Source organism: Lutzomyia longipalpis, chromosome 4, assembly GCF_024334085.1.
Source record: "Lutzomyia longipalpis isolate SR_M1_2022 chromosome 4, ASM2433408v1".
NCBI classification, from domain to species: domain Eukaryota; kingdom Metazoa; phylum Arthropoda; class Insecta; order Diptera; family Psychodidae; genus Lutzomyia; species Lutzomyia longipalpis.
The window spans coordinates 18,197,992-18,222,031 of record NC_074710.1 but is presented as its reverse complement, the minus strand read 5'-3'; the positions used below and the strand labels follow the sequence as shown (position 1 = coordinate 18,222,031).

At 34.0% G+C, this 24,040-nt stretch overlaps 1 protein-coding gene across 6 annotated transcripts in view; it reads right to left on the bottom strand.

Annotated features, from left to right (window-relative positions):
• Positions 1-1,415: 1,415 nt before the first annotated feature.
• The window catches only part of LOC129795343 (POU domain, class 6, transcription factor 1), a 174,011-nt gene continuing 151,386 nt past the window's right edge, over positions 1,416-24,040 (bottom strand). For 2 of the 6 annotated variants that reach the window (XM_055836561.1, XM_055836558.1), the window contains 9 exons: positions 11,342-11,534; positions 10,893-11,207; positions 9,906-10,473; positions 8,952-9,148; positions 8,328-8,508; positions 7,166-7,222; positions 5,177-5,260; positions 4,960-5,108; positions 1,416-4,179 (listed from right to left, as the gene is read on the bottom strand). In XM_055836561.1, the coding sequence (XP_055692536.1) occupies positions 4,055-4,179; positions 4,960-5,108; positions 5,177-5,260; positions 7,166-7,222; positions 8,328-8,508; positions 8,952-9,148; positions 9,906-10,473; positions 10,893-11,207; positions 11,342-11,534 (1,869 nt within the window). In that variant the 3' untranslated portion in view covers positions 1,416-4,054. The remainder of the gene's footprint in view (positions 4,180-4,959; positions 5,109-5,176; positions 5,261-7,165; positions 7,223-8,327; positions 8,509-8,951; positions 9,149-9,905; positions 10,474-10,892; positions 11,208-11,341; positions 11,535-24,040) is intronic. The other 4 variants (XM_055836559.1, XM_055836562.1, XM_055836560.1 and 1 more) reach the window with 2 other exon arrangements.

Here is a 24,040-nt window from a genome sequence, read left to right as displayed (position 1 = left end):
ACTGATACACAACATTCGTTATTGCCGATGTGATGGAGAGAAAATTCCCAAAAATCATCACAATGAGAATGACGTTGCTCCACCAATATTTCCGCGTAACGGTCAATGTGGCGGAGAAGATAGAAAATTCGAGAAAAACATCGAGATACTTCACAAAGGCGTCCATCTTGTTGCGATGTTTTTTTTTAACTTTTTGAGGCGTTTTAGAACGTTCTGACTGATCTACACTGAAGTACTGCATGCAATGAGTGCCAGAAGAAAGTCTTTTATACCGCAGAGATTCGGTGAGAAAGAACGCAATCAGTTGGAAAGGTTTTTTCTATTAATATTTGAGAAGCCATTTTGCGAAATACGGAGCAATTTTAGGTGTTAAATTTTTATTCAGCACTTGCTGATTCTCGAGGTAGAATTTGTGAAGAAGAACAAAAAAAAACAAATGCAACAGAAAATGCAATTTTCTTCTACATTTTTTTTTGCATTATTTTTACGGGTGAAGGTTGATGGTAATTGTTGCTGGCCATATGTGGAAAAGGAGTTTATTCACCATTAAACACGGTTCATTGCGTCATTCGAGGGAAAAATCATTTAATTTTGAATTTTTGCCTATGAAGCATATGTATGCTTTGGTGCAATACAATGACTTTAAACGAGTTTTTATTATGAATTAAAGAAGATAAAATTGTTTGAAATATTTTAATACCTTTAGTCTTCAATTTATGTTAATGAAGCATATGCTTCGTAGCGTCGAAACGATCCAACTAAACAAATTTTTATTGAAAATTGAAGAAAAAATTGTGTCTGAAAGAACAGCTAAGATCTTACTGAAATTTTTTAGGAGCTTAGTCTTTTATTTCAGGTTTTGCATATGTTGCGAAGCATACGCTTCGGAAAGTCAGAATAACGTAACTTGATGAATTTTTATTTTAAATTTAATACGAGCTGTGTCTAGAATAAACACCGCTAAAAAATTTTAACCATTTTAAGGACTTTGTTTCATTCATCATGTGTATGAAGCTTATCCTACAGTGCTTCAGAATGGACTAACTGAACGAATTTTACAACAAATTGAAATAAATTGAAATACTTTAAGAGCACGGTCATGTATTAAGCATATGCTTCGGTGCTTTTTTAGCAAACCAGCTAATTTTTATTTTTAATCAAAAAAAAAATCATTTCAAAATATTTTTGAGATCTTTTCTTTAATTTGAATTCTTACATACGCGAAGCATATGCATATACTATGCGTCACCAAACATTGAGATTTTTGTCTTCAATTATTTTTTTTATGACACAATCGATAGAATTAAGGGAACAATTTAAAAAAATTACCTCAAAATTCAACAATAAATTACGCATTAATATGGAAAAATAAGGAAACCACTTTCAATTAAAAATAAATAAATAAAAAAACAAAATTGTTTAATTTTCTTAAATTTTTATTATTATTACTTAAGTGATTTGTTTTTACAGAAATTTTTAAAACTATGATTCACTTCATTTTTTCCTTCTTCTTTTAGCAATTTACTTAAATTCTACAATTTTATCTGTGATCCTTGAATGTGTTTTTTTATTTTTTTTAATTAGTATTTTTAAGGTCTCTTTTTTTCTCAAAAAAAAAATTCTTCGTCGAACTTGGATTTTTTTTCGGTATACATTTCTAATCACATTCATACTTTTTACTCATTTTTTTAAATTTATTTTTTGTGATTTTTTATATCTTGTGTGTGATTTATTTTTTGTTTTCTCAAAAATTATCATGTCTTAATATTTTTTTTCGTGATTTTTAAATTTCATTTATTACTTTTTTTTACATGTTTTTATTGTGTTTATTTTTTGGATATTTTTTCATAAATATTTTTTTTGGGAAAATGGATTTCCTTTGAGAAAGGAAAATGAAAATTAAATTATTCAATATTTTTTATGTCCATTTTATATCATTTTTATTAATTTCTTTTGTCTATGTAAATCAACAATATTAAAACTTAATCCCTACTACGTATTTTTTGTATTTATATATTTTTGTTGTTTTTAAAAGGAATTCTTCCGTGTCCTGTAGTTTTTTAAATCTTTTTTCACTTCCTCATTTTTTGATTCTCCCCAGCTGAAAGTTTTTTCTTGACTTTTCCATTCAGAATTCTTTCTATTTTACACAATTTCTCATTTTTCTGGGATAATTTTATTTATTTAATTTTTTTTCAAATAAATTTCCCAGAAAATGTTTTTCTTTTCAATTTACTTTTCTAAGAATTCACCCTCATCTACCACCCACACGCCTGTCTAATAAGTATAGGAACTTTGGTTTCACATATTTTTTGCCATTTTATAACAAAAATCATGATGAAGGTTTTTTTTTATTTTGTAAATTACAAAGATTTTTTTGTCCAATGGCCACAGCGAATCAACTAAGAGGTCACAAAAATTTTTAATTTGTAATTAAAATGAAATAATAATTAATTAAACTCCTTAAGCTCTGGGTGAGGGAAGCTAAATTAATTAATTACTAAAGAATTAAATTTAATACACTTTACAAGTTAATTTGAACTCATAAATCGATGACACACCGTTCAACGGGAAAAATCTTTTGGTCAGAAAATTATTCATTTTTGTCAGCAGAATTTTTGATTTAATTCGAATTGAATAAGAAAATGTTCCATTTTGTCGGGAAAAATTGTCCTTTTGGTCAAAAGAACGTTTTTATTTGAAGAGAATTAAAAATTTCTTCGAAAACGTTAATTTGTTCATTAGAAAAATGTTCTTTTTAAACTCATTTGACGTTTAATTGGATTTTTTAACTCAGAATTTCTTAATTTTTTTGAACTCAAAGAAACGTTCCTTATTTTAAATAAACAATCTTAATTCTTTAATCAGGAATCGAGATTATCCGTTCAACCTGAAAGATTTCTTTTTAAATCAGAAAAATTCCATTTTTTGGCCCGACAGCCTTTTTTTTTTTTTAATTTTAACTTAAAACAAGATTCTCTTTTCTTATTTAGAGATTAGGTAGAAAAATCTTTTTGGAACAATTTTCTTTTTAAATAAAAAAAATCATTTTGTTTGAAATTTATATCTTTTTTTAAATAAAAAAAAAACATTTTTAATTAATCGCAAAATATCGGTTCATTTGATCAGAAAAATCTTTTCGATTTGACTCAAATTATGTTCTTTTCCATGTAAAAATCATTTCTTTTATTAAAAAAAAACTTTTTTTCTTGTAAAAGGATACTTTTTAGCTCATAAAACTTCCCATATTTTTTTTATTAAGATTATTTTAACTCACAAAAACATTCATTTATAACTTTTATTGTAATATCTAAGGAAAAAAAAATGTTCAATTCCACATGGTATATTATCCCGATCAATATAAAACATTCCCCTGACTACAAATAATTATTTTCTGATCAAAAGATTAAGACCCATCTTTGTAAAATTCTTTTTCATTTCTAATTTATTGGTTTGTATTTTATCTTCTTTTTTTCTAACGCCCCATTTTGGGGGTTTTAAATTGATAAAATAAATCTTTCCTAAGAAATCCTAAAGAGCTAAAAAAAAAAACAAGAAAAATAATTAATTAAAAGAGAAAATAAAGTTTTACTAAAATATGTGCAAAGTCTACGAAATAATTTATGGCAAAATGCATTTTTTTTCTTTTTCTATAACATCCTTAAACATTAAGTTAAAATTCTTGAAATTTTTTCTTCTTACTTTATTTACAGATTATTTGTTGTTTTCATTTTTTTTCTTTTATACAAACACCCTTTTGCATAAAATTTCTTTCATTCTCACGTCATTTTTTTCCATCTTAAAGGGAGTTCTAAAACCATTTTTTTACACTTCTACAGCATTTTCCTCATTTTTCTTCTATCTCCTACTATTTAGTTTTCTTTTCCTTTTCTTTAAATTTAACGTCTCTCTAACACAGTGATAGAGGTGATATGAAATGTATGTTGGTGGTGGTTGAGTGTGGGGTTGAAGGTCATTATCTCACAGGGAAAAAGGTGAGATCCGTGCGCAAAAATTCCTCCCACGTGTTTTTGTTTTCTTTTTAAATTTATCCTTAAACTATTCCTTTGGACATCATTCGGACTGTATTCTTTAAGGCCTGACGCTTGTTGCAGAACCAAATTCGTATAACTTCACGCTCATACCCCAATTGGTGTGCTAGGCCAGTTATTTCTGTACCTGAGGGGAGAAAAAAAAGAGAATTTTTGTTAGAAGTTTCCCTTATTGAGGAATACTGTAAAATGGGGTGAATTGAATCATCTCTTAGAGTTGAATTGATTTGTTTTTATTTTTTAGCAAATTGACTAATTTAAATAAGAAAAAAAAAATGATTCTAATTCAATACTGTCTATCGGAGTTAGATTGGGTTTAAGAGGTGATTTGCGACAAGAATTATTTATTTTTTGTTTCTTTTTTCTTAATCTGTTTTCCTCTTTAACGTTTAGAGGACAAAACTGGCAATCGCTGCCAATTTGACTTTTTTTTTAAATCGTTACAGAATAAAGTCCATCTAACTTAACCATAATTCTTCATCTTTGTGCGTTTTAAGAAAATTTAGTAAAGTTCTCTCTTTGAGAGAAACTTTTTGGGAAAATTTTAGGTTTGAATTTTTGGTCATCTAAGTTTTAATTTGTACTTTCACTTCTGATTTATTTATCTTAGTTCAGCAGAACATAAGAACCCACACAAATGTTGAAAAGAATATGAGAATTCTAAAAAGTATTCCACAATAAAACTTTTAGGTTATGTTGAAAGGGCTTTTTTTCTTCAAATGTATCAAAATTTTGGCGCCATTTTCAAAAAGTTATTGATCTGTTCTGAATCGTTAAAAAAATAAAAACTAAGTGAATAAAAACTAATTGATAACTTAATAAATATTCATTGAAAAATACATAAAAATCTCTAGTTAAACGCCCTCTTTGTATTTAGGGAAGAATCTTCTTTCGCCCTTTATCTTACCTGAAGGATGGGTGTTGCGTTCAAAGTGCGCATTGAGCAATTCAAGGGCTTGTGGGGTAAAGGAGGTCCTTCGTTTTCTCTTCTTCGATGGTTCAACCCCTATAAAGTCCGTCAAATGGTTCTGGCCGCTTTTGTACCTATTCCAGTGACTAAAAAATCATTTTTTAAAAAGTTTTTTTTATTCCTTTTTGGGAATTTTATTTTGAGGTTATTTTACCTTTCTTCTGCCTCTTTCATCCATCGCTCGAGGACTGGTTTAATCTTCTGAGCACTCTTTGGGGTGATGTCCAATTTTTCAAACCTATTTCAGACACAGATAATTCGAAGGAAGAAAAAAGAGAATTAGAAGATTTTTTTAAATCTATAAAAAAAAAATTTAAAAAAAAAGAAAAAAATCCTTAACCACGTGTTAAATGAAATAAACAAATTAAGGAGGAACTTAACGCCCTAAATGCCAGGACATTGACATGAATTCTGCATTTTGCAGCTTAAGAACGATTTCTTTAAAATATTAAAAAGATTTTTTTTTTATTTAATATTTATTGTAAAAGTTTTTTCTTACACGGAGGAAACTTAATTCCTTCCTGCAAAATAATGGCAATGCCCTGGCCTTCGGGGGTTGATTTAACTAATTTGCATGAGAGAAAAATAAATAAATAAAACAATACTACACAAAAATAAATATTAAAAAAAATGTTAAATAATTCTTAAAGATAAAATAATACGAAAAATAAGCAAAAACATAGAATTTAGATTTTTTTTATAATCAATCAAAAAAGTCTCAAATTTTACAATTTCTTCGGGCTTTCTTTTAACCTTTTTATAGCCAAAAGAAAAAAACTTGTCCTTTATTTTGCAAATAATGCAGTGAATGTTGCAAAGTAAATTGAAAAATAAAACATTAAAGTGTTAACATCCAACACTTGTTGCTTCATGAACTGGAAAATGCTTTTTTTCTGTTATTTAATAAAGCCCAAACAGATAAAATTATTTATATAAAAAAAATTGTGTGCGAATTGGTTGAATTTTTAATTGTTCTGACCTTACCTCCGCTTTTATGGTTAATTTATTAATTTACTATGTTTGATTTTTTTTTCGTTACGAACAACGCATTTCATTATGAATTGTCAATTTTAAAAATTCATAAAATGTCAATTTGTGGTTTATTTTAATTTATTAAATTTTCATTTTTGCCTCCCTTCTCTGTGGGGGGTTAAATTCAGCGAGAATTTGATAGGGAGGAAAATTAGTCAAAAGTTTTGTTTCCTTTTCTATTTCTTGAAAGCTTTTTATGAATTTTACTCCTTTTTGACTACTACGTGACGTCTTTAAGTGTCAAACAGTTATTTCATTTTAAATTCTTTAAGAAAAAAATTGATAGAATTCTAGCAATTTTTTTCCTTATAGATTCTTGCATAGAAGAACTCTTAATTTAAGAATTTTCAGTTAGTACTAAAGCGTCTAGGAGGTCCCCAGAAAGTTTTAAAAAGATCGTATAAACGTTAAACAGGAATTCGTGTAATTTTCTGGAGTTTTTCTTTGCGACAAGAGACTTTAGAATATTTTTGAGAGTTAGGAATTCGAAAAGTATACTTTAACGTGAGACGTTTCGACTTTAGAATATTAGAACACTCAGAAGTGCTGACAGAACGTAAGGAAATGCTCAAAAACACTTAAAAACGTTAAGAGATGTTCGCAAAACGTTAGGAAAGTCTTAAAACATTCTCAGTCAGAAATACTCAGAAACATCCAGAAGAGCTCAGGAATATTTGAAAGGTTCTCAGAAATGTTTAAAAGGCGTTAAGAAATATTCAAAATCGGTCAGGAATGTTAAAAACGTTCAGAAATATTCCAAAATTCTCAGATGCATTTTGAAACATTTAAAATCATCAAAAAACGTTAAGATATTTTTGTTAATATTCCGGAAAAAGCTCATAAATCATCTTAGATGTTTCTTTTCTTAAATTAAAAGGTTTCCTTTCAAAACACATTTGACTAATTTTCCCGTTGTTAATATTTAACAAAAATTAATCCAAGGATTAGGTTAGGAGGATTTTTATCACATTAATTAATTTTCTCTTAAAACTACACAACGAAAACACCCATAAAAACATAAAGACCAAAAACAAGGAAATTAATAAAGCAAAAATTAAATAATTAAAAAAAAATCAAAAGACGGTGTTGTAAAAGACATCCTTTCACATACATAGCCTGTTGTTGCGTTGAGAATTGCGCTGCATACATCTGTGCGGCGAGGGCACTGCTTGGAAATCCACGGAGAAGGGTCACACATAAACAAAATTAGGCGAGAAAAAATACAGGAAATGAATATTAGACAAAAAATCTAAATGAATGATTTTTCTTTAAAAGATTTTGATTGAAAGAAAAATAAGAACGCCCTTTGAAGGGAAGTTTTTCATTAATTTTTAGAGAGAAAGAGTAGTGAAAAATAGAAATAGGGAAAATTTTACATAAAAATCATGTCCTGGCATCCTGACGAAACTCTAAGAAGTTTTCATTTATTTTTGTGTGAAAAGAAATTAAAGAAATAAAAAAAAACATTTTTTTGCAAAAGAAAAATATCACAAAATGACCAATTTCTTTGTTATCTTTGTTTTTTTTTTTAAATCTTGAGTTAACCCAGGACAAGTAATAATTTTTTTTCAAAGTTTGGTTTTCATTGGTGAGACAAGAATTAGAAAAAATAAGACAATATTAATACTCTTGTTACAAGCTGTAAATGGAAGAAAATTATGTTGTTCTTTTGCGTTCTATTCTCATTTACTTTGACCAAAAGGGAAATATGCAAAAAAGAAAAAAATATATATTTAAAAAAAAAACATTTTTTAATAGATTTCTTAAGTTTCTTTAATAACTTTTCATAGAATTTTTTAGAGAGATTTTTTTAAGGGATTTAAAAAGAGATTTTCAAAGGACCTTTACAGATTTTTTTAAGAGATCTTTTAAGAAGTTCTTCAAAACCTATTTAGAGAACTTTTTTCGAAATTTTCATTGCAATTCTTCGTGGAACTTTTTATAGAACTTTTCAAAGAGATTTTCCAAAAATTTCCAAAAACATTTTTCTATTTCTTCAATATAAAAAAAATTATAAAGAAATCTGAAATTTCCTGGAAAAAAGGTTCCTTAAATTCTCAAAATTATTTTAGTTGAAATCTAACTAAATAATATTTAAAGATGGCGGACAAAATGGCCTGCAACATAACCTCCAAAAACGAATAAAATCTCCTCAATTTCAGGGTAAATTTGTAAATGAGAATAGAGGCTTCCCTGCAGTTATCTTTTATTGCAAAAATATCATGATTTTCCCCGTTAAAAGAAAAGATTTTCCCCGTTAAAGCTATTCTTACCTGCATATGGCACTCTGGCTGTAGGCTGGGCCCTCTGTTACGGATAGCGCCTGACCGACCTGTGTTTGCGTGAGACCAAGCGACAGGCGTCGCAACTTGAAGGCTTTGGCAAATTCCTTAATCTCATCCAGGTCAATGCCATCGACCACGTTGCACGTTGCCTGATTAATGGTGGGTTCATCTGCAAAATGGAATGAAGAGTGGAGGGGAGGGGGTAGGTGGGATAGGCTGTTAGACTCTATTTGACTGAATTTTGACACACAAACATACACACATCATCACCGTGTGAGACTAATTCGAATTTGGCGACAAATTGACGTCATTAGGCACTAATTAGATGTGAGGTGTGGGTGGGAAAATAAATTGATTGAAGCCGAATGTTGCTTCACCCAACCCCTATCGCGCATACCACCCCCCTCCAGCCCCCTTCGTGCCAAAAACAATGCACACCAATTGTGGGACGGATGTGAACAATGTGTTACATATAATAAGTTGGGAATTTATCAATAATGCCGCATAATTAGTGTTTTAACCGAGAGATGGAGTGAGTAATTGGCATTGTGATGATATATTTGAGGTTATGTGCGGAAGTGGGGGGAGGGTGGCTTTGGCGGTAGAACTTACTTGGTGAATCCGCAAGGAAATCGGCATTGGAATTGTCCGTGCCAGTTGGTGAGAGATGCATTGAGGACGGACTTAGCTTCATTGGGGGCACAGTGTGTTGGCTTGAGGGGTGATTTGATCCAGAACCCGATGAACTATGACTTGGTGATGGCCCATGGGATTTTGTGATGGTTAATTCGCCATTTTGTGACGATAGCCTGAAAAGAGGTTAAAGATTTAATTATTTTAAACGTTATTCAAAATTTTGAATATTTAGAGGTTATGTAGCAAATTTTAAGGGCTACGCGGTTGGCATATTAAAGTGCTGCAGAAACTCTATATTTATTCATGTAAAAACCGTTTTAAGCATTTTGATGTTATTTTTAACGCTTTTACATCATTTCGGTTATTAATTTATGCAAAATTACACAGAATTTACTAAATTCTAACCTTAAAAAATTCTTTCAAGCGCATTTATCCTATTTTTTCCACTGTTTACGCTATTTTAAAAAAAATTCAACAAAATACCAACGTTCAAAAGAGTTTTATCGATTTTTAGACAAAATTGATGTTAGTTTAACATATTTACCCGATTTTTAAAAGATTTTTCAAATTCTAACCTTAAAATATCTTTTTTTAAAACAGTCCAGTCTTTTAAAATACTTTTAAACTCATTTATTGCACTTTTATGCAGTTTTTACTTTATATTTACTAAATTCTAACCTCAAAGTGATTTTCAAAGCAATTATAAGTCTCTTAAAATACTCTTTAACTCATTTATTGCATTTTGATACAAATTTTACTACAAAAGTGAATTCTAACCTCAAAAAACGATTTTCGAAACAGTTAATTCTATTAAAATTCGTTTAAACTCATTTAAGACTCTTTTACGAAAATTTTACTTTACATTTAGTAAATCCTAACCTCAAAAATATATTAGATTCCCATACTTCTGTAAACAAAATGGATTCCTACCTGTTCATGGCCGCTGGAATGGGAGAAAGTCGACTTGAGCTAGTTGTTGTGTGATGGAGTGACGTTTGGCTTTGCGCCGTCGACCCAGGCGGCATTTGGGGTCCACCGCCGGCGCACCCGAGGCCATTGGACGGCTGCCCCGTGTAGAGAGGCGAATGTGGGGCTTGCGATGTACTCGTAGCAGTGGTCGTTGGCAATTTCTCAAATGGATGATGCGACGATGCAGCTCCACGTGGTGGACTAGCCTTCGGTGATGTGTGCATGCTCCGATGATGCAGCGGCGGCGACGTCGACGGCATCCGCCGCGGAGAAACATTCGTCACCGGCGTCACGGGGGCTTGTGGCATTGTTTGATGTGGACTCGTGGCACCAAAGAGCGCTGGCTGGACGGCAGCCAAGAGCTGCTGGACGCCATTCGAGAGAAGGTGCCGATTGAGAATTGGCGGCGTCACGGGGCCATTGAGAGCCGTCGTGCCATTGCTAAGAGCCGCCAAATGTTGCACAAGTTGCTCATTTGAGTGAACTTGCTGACTAACAGGAATTGTGAGGATGGTTTGTGTTGCAATTCCTGCAAAAAAAAAATAACCGTCAAAAATATTTTAGTTCACATTTTGCCCACAGTGAGCGCTGAAGATGGCGTGGGGGCAAATAAAAAAAAACTACTCGACGCCATGACAGTTTAAAACGTTAAAAAATACAAATTTTTCTTAAATTACTACAAAAATATTCCCCAGATAAACACCCCCCATTTTGGATGGAAATTTAATAAAGCTGCTTTGCAATCTCTTTAGGATCGGGGTGGTTAGTAAGAGATGAGACCTCCGGGATAATTTGCATTTCTCTCCACCCACAAAAGAGCCGCGGGGTTGTGCAGCATCCTTTAGCATGGGTGGAAAATAGTCAAGTTTTGGGGGCTTATGGTGCGCGAGGTGTCACGTGTAATTGCATTTACGAGGCGTGTGGGGTAGTCGTATAATGACAAATTACCTTGTGACGTGGGTATTAGTAGTTGTGCCCCCTGAATGCCCTGCACCAGTTGTCCCGAGGCTAGAATTAATTGCGGCAGCTGTGCACTTCCGATTGCACCACTCCCGCTACTTCCATCACCACTACCGCCGGCATTGGCAGTTCCGCCGCTGGCCGTCATTGGTGCATTCCCACCCGTTACGCTGAGATTCAGCGGCGAATTGAGCGACGATAGACCCGCCGCCAGCCCCTGAAGGCCACTCAATGATGGCGGCATGGAGGCGTGCTGAATTGTAGCGAGATTCTGTAGCTTCTGTAGATTTAGCATTCCCTGCACTGTTGGCGGTTTTTTTTAAAATTTGAATTCAAAAAATGAAAAAAAAAAAAAAAAAGAAAATTGTTAATTTTCCTCAGTTTAGGGGTAAGTTTGTTGTGACTGTGAGCCACCACATCGAACGATATGTACTCACTAGTTCCATTAAGATGGGCTTGAGCAACAGCAGCAGCTGCTGCGGCTGCTTTTGCATGCTCAGACGCCGGCTGTCGTTCACCGCTTAGCATTGATGCACTAAAAAGACCCGTAGCAAGGCGCTCGTTCATATGTGACGGCGGTACGTGCTGTGGACTCGCCGGCGGAGTACTCTCGCCATCTCTTTCGCTTTCCTGCAACAAAAAGATTTATTTCGGTAATATTTAAACGAAATTTTAACGCTTTTTTGTATTTTTTGTGAATGATTTGAAAGAATATCAATTTTACGAGGATTTCTCTGTAAGTTCGTTGTTATTTGACTATTTTTTAAAATTAAACTAACCTCACTTTTTATGTGAGGTTATGAGTTCTTTTTTACAACATTTATAATGCCTATTCGAGCCTTTTTTTTCAAATAAAATCATACGTAGGATTGCAGTAAAGTTAAGAAAAGAGTTTAATGCTGTTAGAGATTGAAATTATAATATTTTTTAATTAATTATCTTACTTATTTTAATTTGAAAAGTTGGGTTAACGTTAGTTATAGTTATAAGGTTCATATTGAAACTGTCTTTAGTTAAAGAGAAATCTTAAAACTGAGGCAAAATCATGAATAATTAATAGATTTTATAGCTCTGTTAAAGTTTAAATTAATTAAAAATAAACCCGTAAAGCATAAGATTCAAAATGGCTGCTAAACATTGAATAAAAAATCAGCAATAGCTCTGAACCTCCTTACTCGATTTTTATTAAATTAAGCTCAAAAAATAGTTTTGAGAATTTCAAAAGAAGCTTTAAAATTTTCAAATTGGAAAATTGGAGGGAAAATCGTTTTTTATTCTCAAAGATTTCATCCCAAAGTTTAACCCTTTGACGTTCTTCTTTGAGTCATACGTTGACTCAAACGTCAAACATTTTAATTTATCGAATTTTAAGGCATTCAAGTTAGTAATATCCTCTAAAAGCATTTCTAGAATAAATTTCGTGATTAAAGATCTCATGTTTCAATGCTTCACGTGATCGTCAAAGGGTTAATTGTGAAAATTCAAAAATTTTCCATTATTCCACGTTTAACAAGTTCCTTAAAATGTGGAAATTAACCCACTCCCACCCTCTAAGGACGAATTTTCATTTTGGTAAAAAGCTTCCCATTCAATCCGCCGTGGTGGGGACTCAATAAATTTTCTCTTCCAAAATACAAAAACACTCGGAGTTGTCTCGCTGGACAATTTTTTTTATCTATCAGGGGGCGAGTAAATCTAACAGTTGGGGGTGGCAGGAAACCACCCCCTCTGTCCATTTTCTATGTCTGCACTGCAGATTATAAAGCAGTCACCGTGGCGCTTTGCATGCAAAAGAGTGGGTGGTTTTGCCGAGGGGGTGGTATACTCAATAGATGCCGATAAAAATGGTGGGTCCCGCGTCACTTCCGATCCCGCCACACACACACTTTTCCTCGCCTCACCATTTTTTTTCCTCACACGCGCCCCCAAAAAAACATTTCGATGCTCTCTTTGGGTCCGCTCGATGGTTTGGGGTGCAAATTCCCAAATGGCACCACCACCACCTCCCCCAAATGAATAGATTAATCTGATGTGGTCCTGAACTCCCCAAAATGTGTGTGTGTGTGTACGGAGGAAATCCGAAGCGCATACAAAAAGAAGAGTTTTCGTCCATTTGGGAAAATTGGTGGTGGAGCCTCGCGCGAACGGTGAGCAGTTTTTTGTTCATTTTATGTTAAAAAAAACACCCCATCACCACCCACAATCATTTAGATCCGCCTTCGAACAACTGACTCTTTCACATTGCATTTGGGGAGGAAAAGTTTTGCAGAAAATGTCCACCAACGATTTATTTTTCGTAGAATTATTTATTGGGTCCAAGTTGGGAGTGGGAAAAAAGTTTGTTTTTAACCCTTTCGCGCCAAAATAATTTCAAGTTCTTGATGTTAATTTCATTGAGATTTTTTTTCTGTTGAGATTGAAAGGAGTTTACTCAATTTTAGGCTCTTAATATGATTAAAATTTTTATGAGATTTGGCGTTCATTGTGAGCAATGCTGCATCCTTTTTAAGTATTTTAGAATAATTTTAAAAATATTGCTTTAAAAATAAAGTTATAATTTTTTCTTGGAGATTTTTGGTGCAATCACAGAAAGGAATTTATTCATTTTAAGGAGAATCTCTTCCTTTCATTAATTTGGCTCTCACTTCATGAATCTATTCATGAAGCTTTCTAACTTAAAATTAATTTCAAAAATCTCATAATTTAACCCCTAAATCCTTCCCTATCTAAAGGGCTAAAGCCCTGTTCGTATAAGCTTTATGTGTGGTGACAAAAAGGAAAAGTTTAATGCAAAGAAATAAATTTACACCCCCTGTAATTCCTAATAAAAGCATAGACGAGGTGAAGACTATTATTGGCCATTTTAAGTGGACTTTGGGTAAAAGTTTTTGTGAATTATATGTGTGGAGGAGGTCGGGACTTCCTCGCTCCCCTTCCCGTAAGCTCTGGTGTGTCCACGTAATAATTGAAAACCTCCGATCCGTCTCAATTGTTAAAATACGACGGATTTCTGTGAAAAGGATAAAATGTAATTTACTATGCTCACCATCACCCCGGCAAAATGGGGGTGAGATTGTTGCTGAAACTTTCTCCAACTCCCTTAAACATTTGGATGGAATTAACTATTAGAAAGAGAGAGAGAGCTTTCATTGCTGCACTTTTAATGCCAATAAATTGAAGAGTATTTAGGGGAGGATGGGGGCGAAAGGGGGTTGAAGTGAAGCATCACTTGTGGGGAGGAAGGAACTTTTTCACTTGAAACTTTATCATTTCCCCCGAAAGTGGTGAAGGTGAAAACTCTTCCGCACTTTGGTTTGTAGTATTATTTGCACACTCAGCCCCCTCATCCCCTTTCTCGTAGAGTTCGTGCGCCACCCCTTTGGGGGGAGGTTTCATGAGCGAGTGAGGGGATGGGGGTCCATGGGGCGCCTGCGAACGCCGACGTGGAGAGCAACAGGTGAAATGCCACACTGATTTCCTTTCGCGAGAAATTTCTTCCTTTTGCTTTCACTTCACTTTTCTCCGTCACATCTCACCGCATCGACCTCATGCTATATACATGATGTTGGGGGGAAGCTCTCACCCTACCCTACCTTACCCTCTTCCCAGAAAATCCCAATGAAATGGGAGTAAAGTGAGAACAGAAGAAGCTCTGTTTTCTCTCTTTCGCTGTCGATGTGAAAAACTTTTCATCAAACGAGCATAGGGGCGTCCACCACCCCCTCACATGCTGAGGGGATGAGTTTTATTCCAAAAACTGTTAAGTTGAATTGTATGGCAAGTTGATGTTATTAATAAACAAGGAGTTTCACTATTCAGTTCCCACCACCATCATGTATGTATTGTTGGTGTCGCAGCAGGAGCAGCAGCAGCATTAATCTAATATTCTTTACATTGTTTCCCAAAAGGGGTTGAGACGAGGGAGCTAACCCACATGTAGCATATAGAGAGCTTGAGGAGACTAATTTCAATGAACAATAGTAAATTAATTACTCATACGAGTCGCTGCTTTCTCACTCTCTCACTCACTCAAACATACGTTGTGGCTCATATAGTTTATATTATAATGCCTCCCTCACTTTTATCCTTCATCCATCCATACGATCTTTAACATATTTTCATACATATTATGCTTCAATTAATGGAATTTTGTTGATATATTTAACATATTTAGTAATAATTCTTTGTAAGGAATTAGCAAAGTCGTTCATTGCATTAGATTTTGTTGCGGTTTCTTCAATCGGTGTACGCAGTCAGAGAAGGAAAGAAAAACCAGCATATTTATGCCCTCCAGCGATGTTTCGAAAAATTTATTAGCATCTTCAGGTTCTATTATATGGAAAGAAATGATTTGGACGTTGCAAAATTGCATTCACGGGGGAAAAAATACAAAATCTACAAAAATTTCTTTTTTACAACGACTTACATCAGCATGGGGCTGTTTTTTTTGTCAAAAAACTGTGTACACCGATTGAAGAAACTTCAACAATTTACAACAGTCGTTAATTCTCTAGATTAGATTTAAGAAGAAAAAAAAACTGTTTCATATGACAAGTGTTGATGCAAGCGACGAATTGTTAATCCTTTGGATACCTCTGCAGAGTTCTGAATCGCACAAAATAATCAAATATTATTTTTCGAGTGATTTTAGGAGCTTAGAAGTGCTTAGGGGAGACCGGGGTAAAAATAGTCAATTTGCGTAAAACCTTATCTGCAGGATTCCCCAAGGGCAAGAAAATTTCCTCGATAGGTCATTCTTATAGGAAATTTCCTGGCCTACAACTTTGTCTCAGACCACTTTTCTCTATCTCCACGGGAAATATGAGTTTTCGAGCTTTTCCTGAACCCTTCCGCTTCTGACTTTTTTTTAAACGCGGCGGGTAAATATAGTCACCAGTTGGCTAAATAAAGTCGGTCGAATTTTCCGGCATTTCCAATGATTTTCCACCTGAGAGATTGATAGTAGTTGATAGCTAAACTTCTCACCTTTTGATCCGCGACAAGGAATTTCACTTTTATACGCACTAAAACAGAGAATTTTGCGATTTTCTCAAACACGCCATTTTGCAACAAATGAATAGAAAATATGCCAAAAATTTCGATCTCCCATATGATTTACATGGGATGACTAGATCTACCCCAAGGGGTATGTTTTGATTCAAAAAATTGTAGAGAAAAATCATTAAAAGTAATTGAAGAATACACCTTGGCAACATTTTCTGCACTAATCCAGCTAGTGAGAAAAATTATCAGATGGGAAAACTGCTGAAGGAAATGTTCGGAAAACGCATTTTTCTCAATACGCAAAAGTTTGGGAAATGGGCCAAAAATATATTTTCATTTTTAACTCCTAAAGTACTGATCGGATAACCTCCAAATTACTGTCAAAAATTATAGGTTGGTAGGGCTTTGCACCCTAATTTTTCCGATTTATATTTTGGGAGAAATTGGCATTTGAAAATTCCAAAATGACTATTTTTACCCCGGTCTCCCCTAATATGAGTTTTTTTTTGATTAACTTAAATTCGATAAAAAAATCATTATTAATTACAAAAAAAATTGTAAGGGGCCTTCGGTAATAAGAAAACGTAAGGTCCAGTTCTTCGACTCAACGACTTTTCTTTTGATTTCGTGTCTCTCATGACACTTTTGTAAATAAAATACCTATATATTTTGTTTAAAAATAAGGAAAATTTCAGCAAAATTGAAATTATTTAAGCAGTTCATTAAAATTTCAATAAAATTCGAAAGATTTCTGTAGGTATATACTTTTAAAAGAAATTGATAGTTTTTTATTAAATATTTTAGTAGATTATTTGCTGAGACTTTTAGTACCTTTTTGAAGATTTAAGAAAATTTGGAAAGGTCAAAAACTTGTACATATCAACATGAAAAATTTTTCTTTTTTTTTAAACTTTTTTTTTTTCAATATTTTAGGGAACCGTAAAATGCATAAGCTCCTCCATTGTCGCATCCTGAATATAATTCCCTTTTATTAAATTCTTCTTAAGATCCTTTAAATTAAAATAAAAATCTCAGAGAAAATCTTCAAGAAAAGTCTTTGGAAAAATTATTCTTACAAGGAGACTTCAACTACATAAACTATATGTATGTAGCACCCACTAACATGTGCTAGTTGCTGCACATAAAATGAATGTTTCAGAGCTTTTTGCAGTATTATTCCCCTTTTCAAGAATTCCATTCTGAATAATTCAGGGGCGCATTGTATTGCGCGCGGAAGAGGATGCGAAAAGTGCCGAAGTGGGTGGAAAAGGGGCTTTAACCCTTTAAGGTCCGCGCCTAAACTGCTGGGCCGATTTTGGAAATTTTGCTATTTTCCAACTCTTTGGGCCTAATTATATGAATTTCAGTCGAAAAAAAAATTTTCCAACTTACGGATTTTCCGGAAAAGCTTTGGGTCAGCATATGACCCAATGGACCGCAAGGGATACAAAACACGGATTTTTGATATTCACATTAAGAAGCTCTCTGTGTCCGTGGCCGGTAATGTTACCCCCAAGACGCCTCGGAAGCACCCTGGGATGAACTACAATGAGATTCAAACCGACCAGAAGTGGTTTGGTCAGGATTTTCAGTGTCATCCCAGGTGAAGGTTCCTCTAATCACACACATTGCCCGATTTTATGGTTAATTTATCACTTATTTGCCACATACTTGGATAAAACTTAACAGAACAGTAAAGGGGGATAGCCATTCCTCCATCAGAACACATCCCAGCCAGAGATTCTGGCCAGGAAATCGCTCAAATATCTGAAATTCGTGGCTCATCCAGCCACTTCTCCACACTGAAAACACGTACCTTGCCACGGTTTTGCGTTAAATTTACCACTTATTTACCACAAAATTGCATTAAACTTAACACAACACTAAAGGAGGATACCCATCCCTCCATCAGAACACATCCTGGCCAGAGATTCTGGCCAGGAAATCACTCAAATCACTGAAAATCGTGGCTCATCTAGCCACTTCACCGCACTGTTTATGTATGGGAAACGAGTTGTCAAAAATTCCGCGTTTTGTATCCCTTCCCGTCCATTGGGTCATATGCTGACCCAAAAAGTTTGGAAAAGCTTTTTGGAAAATTGGTTCAACTTTCAAGGTTCCCATAAAGCAATTTTTTCTTGTTATTTAGTCTATTCATAAGATTCAAGTCGATTTAGACTATCGGAAAACTATAAAATAGGAAAAAATGCCGATTTTCAAAGTGCTGAAAATCGACCAATTTTTCCCAAGTTTGATGCAAAAAATCGACTATAAAGGAATTTATTGGACGAATCAAAAAAATATGTCTTGAAAGGTTGATCCTTTAGCTTTATACTGGCGAAGAAAGCATCCAAAAATATTAACTATGTAGAAGTATCCTTAAAAAATCATTTCCGTTTTGGGTCAGGGTATGACCCAAAAAACGTTAAAGGGTTAATTACCACCTATTATATATATTTTATAGTTTTAAGGGAAGGGGGTAGGTGTTGGCATACAAAGCCTGTCGATCATTGTTCGAAAACACGGAATATGTATGTTGTTGGTGGTGAAAGGAAGTGAATTTTATAATTTATAACCAATTAATTGAATTAAGTTTCCATACAACAAAGTTTCAAAACACACACACTCACTCACATAATATTTTCTAATAATATCATGAGTTTCCCTCCACAATGACTCTCACCCCCTCTCTCTCTCTTTACTTTTTAAAACAACCCCCTCGTCTCACCACCCTGCTTGGGGACAAAATTCAAGAATAATTTTGCTCTCTGTATTCTTGTGAGGGGGTGGTACTGGGTGCTTGAATGTTTCAATGCACCGAAAGCACAATTTTACTTAATTTAAAATGTCACCCCCCATTTTGCCAACCCCCTTACCTCCTCTCCGCCCCTGCAAGCCCTGCAAATGTGGGGCGGGGGAGTAGTATATTGAATTTAGAAGTTGTATATGTGTTCTAATGAATGTTCCATGCAACTTATGCTTGCACCCAACTACATATAATGTGTAATCATTATGTATGTATATAATCTTCGAGACAGCATTGGCAATGGAACTGTTTAACATCCCCAAAGCCACAAAACAGTGAGAAAGAAGGAAAAGCAAAAAAAGAGAGATCTTTCTCAATTTCTCTTAAAATAAAAGATTTCTTGACATTTTTTTTAAATTAAAAATCAAGATTTAAAATAAAAATAAGAATTACCTTTGGAAGATTATCTAAGGGATGATTATCTGTATGAAAATCTTCGGATCTTAAGAAATATTTGGAAGATTCGCCAGATTCGCCAAAAATATCAAAATATTCGGTAAATAAAAAAAGAGTCAAAATTCAAGTTCAAAAATATCTAAATTCAAGCCTAAGGAGTACTAAATTTAATTCTAAAGTGTTTTAAATGCAAGTTAAATAAAAATGTTCGGTTTTTAGTCACAAAGAGTCGCAGATTAAGAGCAAAAAGCTTAAAATAAAAATAGTGCTAAATTCATGTCTAAATAGTACTAAATTCAATTCCAGATTGTACTAATTTCAAACTAAAAAGATAGATTTTCTTGCTTATTTCAAAATATTTCAATCATGAAAAATATACAGATTATTCGGCAATATTTGGATGATTTTCCAAAAAAAAAACACCTTAAGACAAACACCCCTTAGAAATATCCTTCAAGAGTAGCTCCTACAACCCCCCTACCCCCTGCACCGTGTTACAATGTATGTAGGTCTAACTGTCCGATATAGGCTATAGGAAATGTTGTCATGCTTGTTTGTATTTTATTATGAATTCCATGGTGTTGGATATAAAATTAATATTCCACCCCTTGGAGAGGCAATAAAAATTAATTCGAACCCCCTCCTGTGTTGTGCTCTTCCCCCCCCTGGGATGGGGTTAAATGACAATTTTGCCACCCCAAATGGGTCGAGACGGAAGGGGGGGGGGTGGTAATGTGCTTTAATTGCAAACGTCCTATTGATTTCTTGTGCATCGTGAAATTGCTATTTAACGTCCATCTCCTTGAGGCTAGCACCCTCACTCACTCACACAGCTGAAAAAGGGGGTTATTCGCATCGATTTTGCAATTAAACAACCCCAATGCCGCCCACCCCTCAACCCCAATGCGCCACCCGCGTGCTCTGGGGGTTGTGCCTGCAAAGAGGGGACGTGTAATCTAATTATGACGCTTCGTCCGCGCTTCAGTTTTAATCCCGGAAATGAGGCCATCTGTCAGCGTGTCATCTTTGACTGTGTGCCATGGGGGTGGGGGTCAAATGGTGAGGATGGCAAATAATGTAAATGGCTGCATTTAAGGACATGAAACAACAATAATTAATTATGTCCATCTTGTCTATTTTTTCTCCACTCTTTCGGGTAAAAGTTAACCCTTTTTCGGCTCGACAGATTTTTGGAGTGAATGGAATGTGTTGGGGGATGTTCTCTCATTTCTAAGGGTAGATACAATTGAAATCCTAACGATGCTTAAATATTTCAACACGATGCTTGTTGCCATCAACGTCACAGCTAATTATCTCCCTTTGCGGTTGGAGCATTTTGTGGTATTTTGTAAGCCAAATTGGCGCTTAAAGGCACACATATTTTGTCCTTCTAGGGGTCCCTAAGGGGTGGAAATTTTATGCTTATTTTTGGTACATTGAAATTATTATGTGGGGAAAATGGAGGAAAAATTGGTTACAAATGCCAAGAAAGGCTCAATGTTGTTATAGAACAAAGTGTTTTACATGAAATTTGATTGAATCACTAACGGTTTTTTTGAATTTGAATTAAAAATAAATTTTGTTTCATTGTCTGTCAATTTTCTTGCTGACGTTTCGTTTCCTTTTTGGGAACTTCCTCAGAACTTTGAAGTAGATCTTTTTTAAACGCAGAAACTATTTTTTAATGAACTAATTAGAGGAGGGATGAGATAATTAAGTCAATTTATGATTAAAAGCAAGAAATTGACAATGGGATCGAATTTCTTAAGAATCTTTTCTTACGGAGCTATCACACTTAATCTCCAAGTGCTTGATCATCATAACCTCTGTGAGTACGAAAGAGACAACAACGCTGTTTTTTCTCGTTCTGTTTCATGTAAAATCGTAAGAGCTTAAAGTATGATAACTCCCTTATAATTTGAGAGTTCTAAAATTTTCAGTATTGTATGAAAAATTTGAAAATATTTTGATAGTTTATTTCTTTCGTTAATCGTGTTTTTAAAAGATTTTTTTCCAGGGCTCTTTAAAGATCTTTTGACTGTTTTTTTTTCGAATAATAAATCTCATTCGACTTTGATTAACGACAAAAGAAAGATTTTAAAACACAAACGGTCAAAATCTTATAAAATCATTTAAGGTGTGAGAAAAGATTTTTCATAGAATTCGCCCTAAAGTTTCAATTAAAAACATTAAAATTTCTTCCTTGAAAAAATGAATAAAATAAGAAATTAAGGAAAATCTTCTTCCACACACAATCTTCTTCTGATTATTCTTTTATTAATAATTCCCAACAAGGTGGTGGGTGGGAAACAACACAGTGCATATTGTGAAGTTGATTGTTATCCACTCTCGATGCAATTATCCCCGTACCCACGGTGACAATGTACAGCCTGTGTGGCCAATATAGCGATGACGATTGGAAATTGAAACTGAAATTAATGGGATTTCATTTAAATCGGGTAGAACGCGCGCCTCCCTCTCTTGGGCAATTTTTGCCGTGTGTTCCTCCCACCCACACCCAGCACCCCCTCATAAATGAACCCACCTCGGTGTCCGATTGACAATGCGAATCATTATGTAAAATGTCGGATTTATAATTGCAATTTTGTACCATGGATGGTGATGATGGGGAAAAATCTATAATTGAATCAAATTAACTACAGTCGCCGCCGTCAATTTGACCATCATTCAGCTCCCGCGGCCACGTGGCGACTGTTGGCTGTGAGTGGGTGGAAAAATGACGAGATTCCCACACCCCCATACAGCTCAGGTTGGTGGTGGCTCCACTCATTATGATGAATATTAATATTTTTTTCGTGATTTTAATTTTACAAATGCTGAAAAATTGCATCACGTTTCTTTCATTTTTTCGTGTGAGTGACATTTTTAACGTTTATTTGAGTTAATTTTGATTTATTTTACATTTTTAGACAAAAATGTTAACCTATTTATAGGGGTTTCATCTTTTGATCAAAAAAATATTCCGTATTGATTAGAAGATCGCTGTGTTTGGTCTGTAAAATGTTATTATATTCTTCTGATCAAAAGCAGAATTTTCTGATCAAAAGTTTTAATCCTTATGCGAATGGTCACAAAAAGATTTACATTTAACCTTAATTTGCATTTTCAAATTTCATAAAAAAAATCAAATGGTGGCTTTATAGTGTCTATAAAACACCCCCACGCCATCTTCAGCGCCCACGCGGTCAATTCGTGAACTAATATAACATTTTAACATGCTAAAACTTCCGTATAATTTTTTTCGATAAAAAACCATGGAAACTACATGAAAAGTACACGAAAATAAAAAAAAAATCCCCCACAGAGATGCAATAGAAACCATCTCATTAACTCCAATGGCTTTAAAGTTCACTGAACATCCTCATTATATCCCCTTAATTTGATCCTCTTTCACACAGGACGAGAAGAAACAACAAGTTGAAAAAAAGCTCCCTGGTAGAGTGAAAATTTGCTAATTATCGCCATTTCAATAAATGTTCAGTGATCAATTGAAAAGGGAAGCTCATAGGCAGGGGTGGGGGTGGTAAATGCAAAGCAAACACTGGGATTTACACACAATGAAATCTAAACTAAATGACTCTCAATTTAAGACTGAGAGTGTTACGGGAAGAGTCGACAAAAAGTCTGGAAGAGGGTGCGAAAAAGTTCATTTTCAATTCAATGTGGTTTACCTGGTTTTTTCTCCTTCTTCTTCTCTCTTTTAAACATGGATTTTTCCACCCACACACCGGGGCTTTTTTTATTTAATTTATTTTCAGAAAGTGGATAAACCTTTGATTTTTATTGAATGTACCAATCTTTGATTTTTCTCTTTTAAATTTTCATTGCTTTTTCCTTTTGCATTGAAAGGTATATTTATTTTGCTATAAAAAAGGGTTTTAATTAATTAATAAAAGAGTTTATTAACCCTTTCGTGTTTTTTGGGTGATAGGTATTTTTCCAAAATGAATTTAAATGTATTTCTAAGTTGCAAATGCATCAAATTCACGCAAAAGAGCCAAAGAAGATGTTATGATTGAGAAAAGTCTTCTGAAAATATCCACAGAATAAATATCGTGATAAAAGAGCACATGTGTCAATGTTTTATATTTCAAATTGGTCGCAGAAGGGTTAATAAGAGAGTTTATTAATTTTTTTAGGTATCAGTTTCAGTTTAAATTCGCGCCTTTGCCATGATTTCTTGAAATCATAATCTTGCGTTTCAGAAGAAAGTGAAATATCAATGAAATTTTAATGCAACAAAGAGAAACATCAAAGTGAGGGAACAAGCCACCAGAAAATAATATGCGTGAAATAATGCATGAAAACAAAATATTTAAACTATTTAATTAATAATTCAATCAAACACATAGTTTTTCCCCTCTGAGCGTTAAGAGAAAAAAAAGCTGAGGAAAGCTCGCCAAAGGAAGGCTACAATAGGAGGAAAAAACATGGCGCACAAGGGCTATTGATGGATTGGAATTAATAATTAAATTTTTCACACTGCCTTCACCCAAATGCACATTTATGCGCCAATAGCAGTCTCTCGATAATAAATTTTTAATTATTATACGGACGTAAAGCGTAAAAATATGTAATTGCATTATTTTTCCTGGGACTGCAATTTTTTTGCATCCTCCTACATTTACCCTCCCGCAGAAGAGTGGGGGTTGTATGGAAAACTCTTTTGTTAACCCACCCACCGCTAGGGCAAGGGGTGGTTCGATGGTCTCTACCGGTGTGTATGTGGAATATTGAAGAGGAAAACTTTCACATACATATAGATCCCTTCTCTGCCCACTCACCCCCAAATGGGCTAAAATAGCCGCCATGGGGGTAATTCTATCCCCGGGACAACGTAGTTATAGCAGAAATTCCTCAGAGCGGTGAATTTTTTCGCGTACAGCGGGAAAAAAAAGAGGAAAATTAA